The sequence below is a fragment of the Gallus gallus genome, chromosome 5 (assembly GCF_016699485.2).
Source record: "Gallus gallus isolate bGalGal1 chromosome 5, bGalGal1.mat.broiler.GRCg7b, whole genome shotgun sequence".
Classification (NCBI taxonomy): Eukaryota; Metazoa; Chordata; class Aves; order Galliformes; family Phasianidae; genus Gallus; species Gallus gallus.
The window spans coordinates 51,671,428-51,685,498 of NC_052536.1; the positions used below are offsets into that span (position 1 = coordinate 51,671,428).

Here is a 14,071-nt window from a genome sequence, read left to right on the forward strand (position 1 = left end):
GCAGCACTGAGACATCATTAAGCTCAGTTCAGGGTTTGGACAGCACAGCTTCACAATCTGAGCCTGAAGCAGAATCCTCAGCAACCTCAGAAAGCAAACTGTCCAAAAGGAACAGGGATAGGGAAGCACCAGCTAGTATATCACCAGCCTTTCAAAGTTATACCTACAGAGAAGCCTATTGGAAAAAGTTTGCAAGCTTTTATACATTGTCCAGTATGGAAAACTGCAGCTGAAGGAGCTGGGATTGTTCAGTCTAGAGAAGAGGAGGCTCAGGGGAGACCTTATTGCTCTCTATAACTACCTGAAGGGAGGTTGTAGTGAGCTGGGGGTCAGCCTCTTCTCTCATGTGACTAGTGATAGGACTAGAGGGAATGGCTTCAAGCTGCACCAGGGAAGATTCAGGCTAGACATTAGGAAATACTCCTTCTCTGAAAGGATGGTCAGGCACTGGAATGGGCTGCCCAGAGAGGTGGTGGAGTCACCAAGCCTGGTGGTGTTCAAAGAGCATTTGGATGTTGTGTTGAGGGACATGGTTTAGCAAGAACCATTGGTGAAGGGTGAATGGTTGGACTGGATGATCCTGTGGGTCTTTTCCAACCTTAGCGATTCTATGATTCTATGAAAAACACCTTGAAAGACATATTTAATAAGTACCCACAGAAGAAACTCCTCCTGGTTTTTGAAAAAGATAGAAAATACTACCAAAAAATTAGTACCATTCAACGGCTCACTGAAGCTGCTTTTCTTCCACGTAAAGGAAACCAAACTTTGCAGCCTAAAACAAAAAGCATGGCAGATTTTGCGTGCACTCATCTATTACCTTCAAGGAGGTAGATCCCTAGATCTGCTGACAGAGAACCAGTGGCCCACAAAATATCAAGGAGTGAGGAAAACAGGCTTCATTAAGAAAAACAGCTTCTACCAACTGTCACATCTCTTCCATACACGCTACAATGCATGGGTATAAAATGGCGCCAGCACACTGTCCCTCTCTGCCTGAGAAGAAATCAGATATAGTAAAGCCAACTGTTTCAAATTTAAAGTTATTCAAAATGTAACAGCTACCAAAACAATGCAATTTGGCATGCTGTATTACAGCCATATGAAGAGAAGCTACAACATCCTAACTGGTTTACCTGAGGGTAATCATACAAGTGCACGGTTTGCACTGCACCTGCCTCACAGAGATCCCAGTACAAACTCCCCAGACTTTTGTTTTTCTTTGACAGCTCTAGAGTAGGAAAAAGCAAGAAAAATTAAAGCAACTTCAGTGGGAATCAACCTTGCAAACCTGCTGGAACCTCAAGTCATAGCCTTCCCTTCTATCCTACTTCGGGAGAACACAGGGTGCTTTTAAACTGAGATTAGAAACAGAGATTAGATCAGAAATTACATACAGAAAAGTAACAACTCCAGCAGATGTTTCTCCATCAGTGCCTGATTTCAGTGGACAGCCTTTGGCCTGGCAAAAAAAACACTTTCAGAAACAGAGTCATGGGATTAAGTTTCAATATGTATTTGCCTTTTACATGAAAGCTATTTACACCTTAAATAGCCTCACAACTTCAGGGCTATTAAGATACTGTCTTCTCTACCACATCTGAGGCCAGCGCTGGGAATTTCCAGAAATCCACCAAGTTAATCCAATAGCAAATAACAGAAGGAAGTATCAATGAAATAGGAGAACAGAAAAAAGCCTTTTAGAAAGACATGTACAAATGCAATACACTGCAGTCAGATAGGCATCATCATAATATCATTTTATTAGATTCAAAATGAAGCTTTCAACCTTGCCACCATCTTTGAAGGTGGCAAATTTGATACTAAGTATCCATGCCCTACTCCTTTCCTAAAGTGTTGGAAGAAGTCCATGATAAATTAAGTCCATTACAGGTACACTTTCTTGTTGCATTAATGAAAATGTACCTAGATCATCTCTTTTGATGTGTATGTAACAACAACAAAGACCAATTAAAGGTTGATGCAAGCCCTGTTTTATGCTAACACTTCAAATTCAAAAGATGAACTAGTAATTAATCCTGCTCTTCCCTCCCCTCTGCGCTCCATGCGGCATGGATATTAGTGTCCTCTGGGCACTTCAAGCCATACATCATTATAATTTCAACTTGAAGTCAAGAGCGAATTAAAGTAACTATGTAATAACATACTTCAGTTATGGTTCTAAACACAGAACACCTGCATGCACCCTTTTGTATTGCAAATACACATACCAAGAAGGTAGACGAATATAGAAAAGATAACTATGCCCTTAAGTTCTATATATGTAAAATTCCTAAGAATAAAGAGTATTTTAATCGCAACCCTTTTAAATAACATTAGCTGTTGGTAGCACCACCATCTTTTCCTTTGTTTATGAAAAGGCAGGTGCCCACAAAACTAGCTCAACCTAATGAGCGTGGATGTATTGCCCCAGGAAGCAGAGAGGCCCTCACTCAACCTCTGTTCCTACAGAAGCACTGAGCTAAAGGCAGTGTTTTTCTAAGTTCTTCTCAACTTTCTCATCAATTCCACCCAATTGAGTCCCATTAAAGCTAAGTGGGCAATACCAGATATGTATGAAAGATGACACATAAGTGAAGATTTTGCTAGCCACAGCTGAACTGAAAGACTTTAATGTCGATTTCATAGGTAGTTGCTCACCTTACCTTACAACCACCTCAGCACCAGGATGCTGCAGAAATGACCAACACTCCCCGCTCTACCTGTATCTCACTGCTCTCCATAAACATACAGAAATAGGATGACCAGAAAAGCTACCGCTATAAGAGGACAAATTCTTTCAGAGATCAACACACAGAATGTATTTGAATAAAGGATTTAACAGGAATCTGCATGTAGACAAGCACACAGTTACGTATACATGGCAGCACCAGTGTCCAGAAAAGCGTATATAAAGATGCTCCCAAAACAAATGCTTGATTCTTATTTTAGTGGCAACATGGAATCTTATGAACAGTACTCTGTAGCTACAGCAAATAAGTCACATTTTCAGCACCAATCACTATGCTGTATTTAATTACTATTAAAAATTAACTGCTTACAGCAGCAAATTGATACAGCATACACCAGTATATGAAGCCTACAATTCCAAGACACTATCTGTGTATATGCTAACCTCAAGTTTATTAACTACAGTGTAACAAAGCAGCATCACAACTCTGATGTTAAATCATATTCTTCAAGTGAATGTAAAGTGGTGGGAACCCAATGTAGCTTTATGTTAGTATAGATCAGACAAAACCCACACATTGGCAAGCCTTTGGAAGGAAAGCTTTGTAACAGGTATAGCACAGCAGATGGACCAAAAAGTGAAAGCAGGCACTTGTGAATTAAGAGTGCTTCTCTATTTTTTCTTCCCCACACTGACAGATCTGGAAGCCACAGAAGGGAGGTCTCACAGCAAGTTCTCAAACTGATTTCATTGTTAACTACTAGTTACTTCTCTGAAGTATCAATGTCAGTTTCCTTCCTAAGAAAGAATAAGCAAAAAAAAGAAGCCATGTAAAGCCAATTAGCATTAAAAAACTGTTCAAAGAATGGTTTTGGTAGCCCAAACTAGGAACCATAACTCAGGAAGACCTGTAAGTGAATACTTCTCAATCTCTTTAACACTTCTGCTCTTCTACTTTCTCCAGATTCCTTAGTAAACTGAAGTCATGCAGACCATCACAACTTGAGAGTCCATCCATGACTTAGGGGCATACAAATTAACACTGCTATGAGGCTGTTGTAAGTCAAACTCCTCCTGCCAGCTCATTTTATTTACCCTACATTTGCAGTGATCAGGGAGTAGATATGAAGTTGTTGATACTCAAAAACTTGTACAGAACAAGTTCTATGACAGTTCACTATGGCAGTGCACAGTAACATATAGTGCTAGAAAAAAAGGGATTTCATTTCTGGAAATTAACAGCTAAGAATTGCCACCAAATAAATTCGAGCAACCACTTCACATATTCTCTCTTACAGAGAAAGATGCAAAGCAACTACAAGCTGTGCAACCCTAAAGTCACCACAGCTTAATGATGAACATCAGAAAATACTGCAAGAGTGTGAGTATTTGAAGTATTCAGAACAGAAGTCTAAGTTAGTTTCTCTACTTCCATCCCTTTTCCCACTTTTTAATAGAAGAAAGCATCGGTCTGTATGGATCAACCAGGGAACAATACTCAGTTCTACAAAGGTCTTCAACAGATGAATGCAATACTACAATGCTTTATGCCTATATATAAATACACGGCTTAAAGAGCAGTTTATAAACAATACAGGAGATGCTATCACTTCATTGTTGTATAGACAAACAACCATAAACAAGGGCTATACTTGGTCTTAAATATCCATCATCAAGTAAACCTGATCTGACTTCTAGACTTCAATAGCATGCAGCCAGTTACAGTGAAGACTCCATGTTACAACATAAGGAAAGTCATACTGGTTTTAACATCATAGAGAAGTAGAATCATCAAAACCACACACAAAAAGAAAGTTTATGCACAGCACAAGAGCAAGGAACCACCTCCCAAAAATCTGAGGCAGCAGCACAAGTTACCTGACCAATACTGTTAGAACTGTCTTCAGCCAACAGAAAGAATAACAAATAGTACCCAGAACTGCACACCCTGCTGAACTCCTAGTGAAGTCTTCATTGGAGTAGATCAATAACTAAGCTCCTCATATATTCCTCAGTTCACTGCCTAAAGCATATGTCAGTCAAGCCTTCCAAGATCAACCAGCTCCCTCAAGGGAGCTTAAGTTCCCCAGCTAGAATCCAGGACCTTAAGCTTTAAAAATGTAGACTGTTTTACATTAACAACTTAACAAATTTTAAGTTGAAACATCAGTGAATAGAACTATACACCCAGAAAAGACCAGAATATCACATCTTGTGTTTTAAGTTAACAGCCAGCTCATGCAGTATTTCACTACCATTTACATGTACTGCTCCATGAGTGCTGAAAGTTGCTCAACCTGATACAGCATTTTCTTCTAATACAAGATACTGCATCAGTATTGATACTGTCACCTTATTAAAAGCCTGGTAGTGTAAAGTTCGTCCAATTCAAGCATCAGATGCTCGGTTAGTTAAGCTGCTATGTTCAGAGAACTAGAAAGCACAACAGATTAGAAAACCAGTGGACTATTTGGAAATCGAAGATGCATTGTAATAATAATAAAATAATAATGTACTGAATAAAAGCCACCAGAACACATCCTGCTGGGAACAAGATATATACAATCAGGACTTTCAAGCCTGAAGCAGGATGTAAACAGATTGCAGTTTATGTACTAATACTCCAGTCTTATCTCAGATTTAAAAAAAACTTTAGAGAATGAGCACCTGTGCATCTGTCCAAGGGGCATGTAATTGGTTACTCAAGGACTATTAGGCTGTTTCTTAGCAACCTCAGCAAGCTCTAATCAAGTAAGACTAAGATTGCCATTCAGCCTTGAAATGCCATGCCCCTTCCATCTAATACAGCATTCTAACTGCTGCTGAGGAGCACACTAATTTCAACCACAGATAAAAATCCACGCTTACTGTGTTTCTAGCTCAGCTCCTCTTAGCACTTAGCTACCAGAAGATTTTCACTTGATACACTTTTTAACTTTTAGTCAGTATCCAAAACTGGAGTCTGTAGAAGTCAGTTTTCCTCCTCTTCATATGCAGTAATAGCTAATTACCATTCTTAAAAATCACCCCGGAGACAGAGTTTAGTAAATAAGCACAAGCTGTAGCTCAGCTATTAAACAATGTTTTATAATGGTAAACCATTCTCTGGAGATAGTTATAAGAAATAAGTTCAATACCTAAAGCAACAGCAGACATATCAGATTAACAGCAAGCATTCGTCTCAGTGTGAGTTTGTATCCAAGTTTCTGGAGATGCTGAGATGCACCTACTGCTTTGCACATCACTGAACAGAACCCAGGCCACCACAGCCAAAGGTATCCAAGTAATTTAAAGAATAGTGACTTAATTGTTCAGTCCTAGACTAGCTTCAGTGCTCTTCCATATCAATGCACCTATGACAGTCACCAATTAAGACTGCCTGCTAAGTTTTATATACAGGTTGTTTTTTCTTACACAGCAAGCAAAGGCACCAAAAGCCCCTGACATGGCCACTCCTCTGACTTGAGATGATCTAGAAAAGACATCCACACATCCCTATGTGCTCCTGAAGCTCTGTCCCAAGGCATACAGCAGAGGAAGGCAGTAGCTGCAGGACAGTCCCACCACTCCACACAGGCGGTAGCTCTGCAGGTGCACAGCATGATGCAGCACAGGTGAGCCCAGCCATCCACACACTGGCCTGCTACCCAGCCTCAGTGACAGCAGCCAGGGCACATGGGAGGTAGCCATACCATGTGTCACCTCCCACTCACAGGATGGCTAAACACATCATCCCAAAGTCACCAAGTCAATAACAGCAGCCAGCACTGGCCAAAGGCCAACCAAATTTAGATGCCTACTAACCAGGAGCTAAAGCAGCTTTCTGGCCACAAGCCTGACAAAGACTGAGTGCTGAAGAGGAAGAGAGTAGTAGAGTTGCTGCCAAGGAGCAGCAGCAACCATCCTTTAGTATCTCACTTAGCATTAACGGGCCAGAAGCACTACCATTACACCCTTATTCATTCTTTTATCTAGTCATCCTGCTTTCAAGCCACCACTCACAGCTTCTTCCAGCTCAGTGGATACCAGCATATGGAACTGGAGCAACCCAAGGGAAAGTCAACCGGTGTTCCAGCAGTAATGTGACCCTCCCTCCCTCTTCAGTAGGCTGAGCAGCTCTAACTACAGCAAGCAATGCAAATAGGACCCACAGAGAGTTGACAAAACATTGGTCTTGTTTTAAGAAAAAGGAGAGAAGCTTTCAGGCATGGAGTAATTTAAAGCTTCTGCAGATGACTAAGTGTATGATGTGATCACAGCTGCTTTATGAACTCAGTTTCTGAAGTATGTTCATAGCATGTATTCCAGAGCCCACGCTTACACAAACCAACACATAGAGGAAAAACAAGTGAAGGAGTGAGATTACACAGAACAGGTAAATTCCACCCATCTCACCTGCACAGTGACTCTCACCTACATAGTGTTGCTCAGCAGAGGGGTCAGCCAGACACCAACAAATGAAAGTCATTTTGAAAGGCAAAAAATAAATCACTGTTTACCTTGCACACCACCTGCCTTAAATACAATCTCTCTCATACAAGAGAAAAAGTGTGTGGCAACCTATTAATGACAAGCAGATTAAAACTGCACCAAACCATTTTTGGCACTTCTGCATCCATAAAAAGTAATTGTTTCACATCATTTATGGCTTGACAGAAGCTTAATTTTTCATAGCTTCTGTGCTGGCAGCCAATGAACTCTTAATAGCAATTTAAACTCATGATGAGCTGGATTTGTGCAGGGAATACAAAAGCAGTAGCACCAAACTCAGAAGTTAAATTTAACAATACAAGGCTTCTCAACATCTAGACCAACAGATTTCCTTGAACTTCAGAGGATCTCTCAGCCTACAATACAATGGGACCATGGCTCAAATAGGCCAAATATCACAAGCCTGATATAAACACATCCAATTATGGTTTTACCCCAACCACTATGTTAAAGATGAACCACATCGTTTAAGATGAAAGCTACATGCTCTCACGTCTATCGCAGATCTTTCATATACAGGCTGGTGGGTTGTTTTTTGGGCTTGGTGGGGTTGTTTTTTTTTTTTTTTGAGAAAACAGTAGTTGGAACATCTTCAAACAGCCCAAACCACCATGTTGTGGTGAACGGAACACGCTCGGTTTCTACCTCGCCTTCTTCTCCACCTCACATGCTCTAGCAAAAGGTAATCCCAACTGCTTTAACACCTTTGTCATTTGTGCCTAAGAGCACACTGTATCACTAAGAAGCCGGCTGGAGCACCTTCTGGAATAAAGATTAGAAAGCTGGCAAGAAGTGCGAGCATACCATTCAGTGCCCTGGAGGGAAAGTTACCTGCAAGTTTTAAGATTAGCCTCAGTTTCTTCTAATAAATAAGCAAGTGTTTACCTATTGAAGGTTTCAAGGAGTATAAATAGAGGTGTTCTTTCCTTTTTGGTCATCCCCATGATGTTCAAAAACCCCTCCAGAGCGTTGAAGTACAAAGGCTTGAGTAATTAATAAAATACTGTCCTCTAAGGCACATTTATTCCAAAGCTGTAAGAAATTCTAGATTCAATAACAGCAGTGTATGAAGGATTAAGAGTGTGCAGAACATTTCTGCTTCAAATTAGAAGATAAGATTTTCTACAGTTACATGAAACTTAAGTCTTTAGGCTTTCTATTTCAGGCAAGCTGCAAATAGTCGCTGGCACAGACAGCATGCCAATAATAAATCCCTTTTTCAAAGAGTGGTTCTGAAGTGCCCACCATTAAGGCCTTGATTCTTTTTTAGAGGTGACACCTGCAGCTGCTACTGAAATCAAGTGGAGTTGCTACTACTCAGCACTGCTAAGAACTAGTCTCTAAAACACAACCAGATGATCTTCATTTAAAATGGAACATGGCAAAACCTGCAAGCTACTCTATCTGCATAATCCAAAACTGAAAGGATATTTTTATGTAATAAATCATCCCCTCAACATGCTCTTTTTCTGATCAAAAAGGTTTTAAGGCAAATAGAGTACTAGGCAGGTGAAAGCTTATGATTCCCTGACCTGCTTCTCTAAGACTGAGGACATACAGATTGAGAAAGTCCAAGTACTCTGATCCAACATGTTGTTTGTCCCTGAACCACACAACAGGCAGGGAATGACTTTATGTGTGAAAGGGCTGCAGGTGCTTTTGTAAACACAAGGAACAGTTTGCCGTGCCAGTTACCAGGGCAGTCCCACATCTACGAACAAGGCAATCTGGCAGTCAATAACCTGCAAGCTCAGGGATGGAAAAGGAGTAGAATATTGAAAAAGATTACTGCTTTCAGCTTAGACTTCCATTTGGGAAAAGAGGTAAGCTGTTGGTAAATAAGACATCAAACATTTATGCAGTCCATCAATATAGACAGCTACTTTCTACATTATTTTTTCCAAGCTGACTTGCTCTGCTAATGAGTGCTTATACAGCACATGAATCGCACACTGTACCAGACAGATTTTTACATTTGGTATAAGGTGATGCTCTTGCTTATTTCCTGCCCTCAGGTATTCCCTAAGACTGAGTTTGTGGATGCTGTACTTTCTTTTTTTAAAAAAAGTTTCAGTAGGGCAAAGTACAATTATTCAGAGGCAAAGCACACTGAGTATCACTTGATGTTTCACTTGGGAACTTCTGATCTTCATGATAAAGGCATCCATTATGTTTCATTGGTACAACCGCATACAGGAACCCTTTTGAATGCTCAATGGTCTAGCTTTAACCTGCCTAATTTGAGCACATCTGACATGACGGATCACCATCCAAGGTGACAGAATGTACATTTACCCTACCAGGGAGCATGCAGTAACCTAATCCAGGATGTTTTCATTACGAAGCCTCAAGATCCTGATTTTGAGAAGTGATGTCTGTGTTAAGTCAGAAGGTAGACCAGTTGTAGCTCTACCAGCCAAACAAAAATAGTCCAACTGTAGGAAGTGTGCTTGTCTATCTAGAGTCCTGCAGGCACCAAGGATCAAGATAATGTACTTCAAGGCTAAATGCCTTCAAGGACCTAGTTGCCTTCACAACATACACAAGTCTGCAAATTAGAACGATGGAGAGTTTGATGCAGAGGACATTACTGAAGTAGACACCATCTGAAGATGCCAGAGCACTGCACCCATTAGGTAATAAAAGCTCTAAGGTCAAGTATTCCTGCTCAGGTCTTGGCAGAGGAGGGGGTATAGTTGCTTTCTAAGAAATCCAGCATTTACTGCAGCAGCCAAGTTATCCTTTCAACAGCTTTATGTTCACAATGGTTCATATACCAGTTTATGTTTTAGCTCAAGGCTGAACACTTCCAGGCATTTAGATGGGTCTCACATGTGGACTGCACGCAGATGAAACTCACACAGTCTGAATATTAAACGTACATCCTTTCACTTATTTTCAGCTACCTGAAAGCTAATAGTACTTCAGAACTTCAGAGATAGGTGCTGTAATCACACTTTCAACAGGAAAAGCTTGAGTTGCAAGAATATAAATACAACAAATGAGCTGCCTACACCCTAGTGGGGAAGGCACACTTACAGTGTTCCTCCTGAACACTGAGGAGCCCTTACTCAGACACATACAAAGCCCAAAAGCTAAGCACCCGATAAGTGGTAAGGAGAAAGAAGTGACATTGATGGCTTTCTTCCTGGTACTTATTTTCAAGTCCCTGAACTCTGCAGTTCACCTGCAGAGTTCAGAGCAAAGAGTACTCATACATACACTGCACTGTCAGTCACACCAGAGCATCAACAGAGGGGCCGAGAGGAGATAATTATGCACACTGTTATATATGATTTCAACAGCCACGACTAGTCAGAACAATTCCTCTATATGACTAATTAACTGAAGTAATGAATGCCATACCAACACTTACAGTACAGGAAAAGCTGCAGATTCCCTGAGGGAAGGAACAGGGTGGAGAGAAAAACCACACACAAACTCTACTTCACGCCATCTTGCAAAGATTATGAAAAATTGTTCTGCATGATACATCCAAGAGAATGTCTTTACCTTTAAAACAGCTTTGAAAACAGCATTCCAAGTAACCCCTCCCTTACCAAACCAAAAAGCTAAAACCCTGCTGCTATCCTGTTAATGGTAACTGCTGCTCTGTAAGCTTTTTCTGACTCAGATGGGACTTGAAGCATCAGTGTCTGAACAAACAGCTTTGTGCTATAAAAATGCTTAACGAACCTAAGCTGTGCAAGTGACCAGAATTTATTCCTCAAAGCTATTTGGAACCTTCTTTTTCGTTTTAAAAATCACACAAACTGTAATTGCATCATCTGTTTGTTAACGGCCTCAAAAGAGCATTAAGCTGCACGTTTTACAGCAGGAGGCAAAAGAAATGTGAGGTAGGTGGGTGAAGAAGACAGCTGTATTGTTCTAGCTGTTCCTCAGCCTCTCCCACTGCCAGATTTCTGGGGATGATGTATCCCAAGGTAGCAATTTTAAGAACTTTTTGGCAATATCCCAAGCTCCTCTTGCAAATCAGAGATCAGACTAATGATATTAAAGAAGACAGGAAATCAGAATAAGCAGGATAACCCTCTCTGTATTAAACAGTAGAAGCCACTGAAGTCTGGTACTGCAGCTTTACAGAAGACAAAAGTGCTCTTTAAGAGCAAAATCCTTTAACAGTAAACTTTCACTATGTCAAATTAAAAAAAAATAACACAAAACAGCATAACAAAAAGGCAAAAATACCTTTCACGACTGTACTTGCACTACAGCTGCTGTTAGCTTGAGGAATCGCAATATCAAACAGATGTCAAAAAATCCTCCCTGAAGTGATTTATACATTCATCTATCAGTATCCTTGGAGCTATCATCCAGATGAGTTCCAGTAAGAAATCCACAGAGACTACTGCTGGCTTCCATCAGGACTGGATTTCCCAGCCTTACACATCCAGTCTAGAACTATACCGAGTCCTTCCACGCACTAAAGCTAACTTGTTTCACAAGTGAAAAGACCATGTCTATACTGTTCTTTTTCTCGTTTGGGTACAGAGGTAAGAGTAATCTTGAAATTGCCTCAGAAGTTGAAATTTCACCAGGAACCAATCCACTTTAAAAAAGTTGTTAAAACAGCATTGCCTTTAAGCATCTATTTGCACAGTCTATATGGATTATGTACAGCTGTGACAGATGCTGTGCTCCTCATCCAAGTGAGCACCCATAACTCAAGATGAAACAACAACACAGAGGGACTTCTTTCCTTCAGTGCATCTGCAGACAGCAATACAAGGACTGTTTTAAGACATACAACTACTCCACACCTTATTTTTAGCATCAATGGTGGGCAGGGAGAGGGTTCAGTAAACCTTCCAGAAATCAGCCAGCCACCCACCAGACTGCAATGGCACTGTTCAAATAAATGACAGGCTGCTCTGCAACAGCTGCAAAGAAGCAGCGGAGCTACAGACATCAAAGTCTTCAGCTCCTGTACAACACTGAGGAGGCAATGGTACAAGCAGTAACAGCAGGCATGGTACCATACGCTCAGAGACACAGCAGTGATCTACCTGTGAGACATGGGGCAAGAACAGGTAGGCTTGTGCTCTCAGGACTAGATGAGCACAGAACAACCGTATCTCACAGCTGCAAGGTAGGGATGTGCTTATTCCAACAGAGTCAAACAAAGGCAGCTGGGCTTTAGGACCACAGGGATTATCCAGCCCTCCTCCTGTTTCCACACAGCAGTACCGGAAACTGGCAAATTAGAAGTGCAACTTCAGCCACCTTTACTTCCTCGTGCAGATAACGTTTGAGGTACTAATGTTACTGAAATCTCCTCAAGTCTATGATTTCACCAAGTATTACAGTCAACAAAGAGGAGAATAGTACTCATTTTTCTCTCAACCTTCACTTCAGAGCACAGTTCCAAATGCCCTGTTCATACAGTACTGATCATACCCATTAACAGCAACCTGATTTCAACGGGCATGGAAACAAAGGTGATCGGAGAGCCCAGCAATCAGAACACGAGTGACCACGTAGAGACATGAACCATTCACCCACATTTATTCAGCCTAACTCGAGCAAAGCCCCAGCCTCCAAACAGGGGCTCCTGTGGTACCCCTGGGACAGCAGATCTGCAACAGCACAGGAACTTTGGAGGGCCGTTGGGGAGCGTCTCCTTCAGCACAAACGAGCAGCTCTGCCCCTCCACGTTCTCAGTGCTGGAAATAAGGACCCCGCGAGCCGCCCGACCCGATGGGCGGTGTGTGAGGGCCCCACAGACGCCGCTCTGCAGGTGACCGCCGCAGGTGCGGCTCCGATCTCATCGCCCTCAGCTGTGCCGCCGCACCAGCCCCGCAACGGGGAGGAGGGAAAAGGAGGCACACGAGCGGCACCAGCGCCTCACACGCGGTCCCGGTTTCAACGCCGGCCTTCGGATACCCTCCCCCGCTCATCCGCGGGGTGGCAGCTCGGCTTCCCTCCGCGAGCGCCGCCGTCCCCACACAGGTGCGGAGCTGAGTGAGGGGCGCCGCCCTCCTCCCTCCGCGCACCCAACGGCGGCGCCGCGCGGCGCCCCTCCCACCCCCGCTCCAACGGTCGCCGCGGGGGCGCGCGCGCGCCGCCACCACCGCCGCCGCCGCCGCCGCTCCCCCCTTCCCCCCCGCCCTCAGGCGGCCCCGCCCGCGCCCCAGGAGGGGCGGCAGCTCGCGCCCTTCGCGAGCCGCGGCACGCGCCCCGCGCCGCGCCCCCACCTGCGCCGCGCCTCATGGCGCCCCCTGCTGGGGGCAGCGCGCGCCGCTGCGCCCCGCGACTTCTCCGCATAATTAAATACGGAGAAATTAAAGCAACGAGTTTAAATTCTTTTCGTGAAGCGCTTCCGCGCTAAGGCGGCCCCGAGCCGCACCCGCGGCACGCTGCGGGCTCCGGCAAGCGCGAAGCCCCTCGGCCGCTCTCCGGGCACCGCGACCTGTTGCGCGGCCCCCGCCCGCCTCGCGATTAAAGAGCGCAATGAAAACGGCCGAGCGAAGAATAACGGCGGCGGCCACCGCAGCCGGGCGGGCACCTACCGGCCAGGCGTACTGGAACGGGATGACGATCCGGCCCGTCTCGGGGCTCCTGCCGCGGGGATGGTATTTGTCGCCGTTCAGATACAAAATATTCCCTCCGAGCACCGGGGTGGAGCCGGAGCCGTAGCTGCAGGGCCCCCCCGGGGAGATCTTGGCCTGGTACTCCTTGAGGCACACCTTCACGTACGTGTCGCACTCGTCCCGGCCGCAGTCCCGATCCGGGGGGTTCCGCTCTCCGTCGCAGCATTCCCCGTTCAGCAGCTCCCCGTTGACATTCCGCACCGAGTTAAGCTGCAGCTCGAAATAGCCCGTGCCGCGGGACACCTAAAAATAAAAGAGCCGAGGGGAGAACGGGGCT

At 43.7% G+C, this 14,071-nt stretch overlaps 1 protein-coding gene across 3 annotated transcripts in view; it reads right to left on the reverse strand.

Annotated features, from left to right (window-relative positions):
- The window catches only part of JAG2 (jagged canonical Notch ligand 2), a 61,700-nt gene that overhangs the window by 47,256 nt on the left and 373 nt on the right, over positions 1 to 14,071 (reverse strand). For 2 of the 3 annotated variants that reach the window (XM_004936419.4, XM_001235688.6), the window contains exon 2: positions 13,714 to 14,037. In XM_004936419.4, the coding sequence (XP_004936476.2) occupies positions 13,714 to 14,037 (324 nt within the window). Of the gene's footprint in view, positions 1 to 11,392; positions 13,224 to 13,713; positions 14,038 to 14,071 lie in introns of those variants that run through there. The other variant, XM_046941952.1, reaches the window with a different exon arrangement.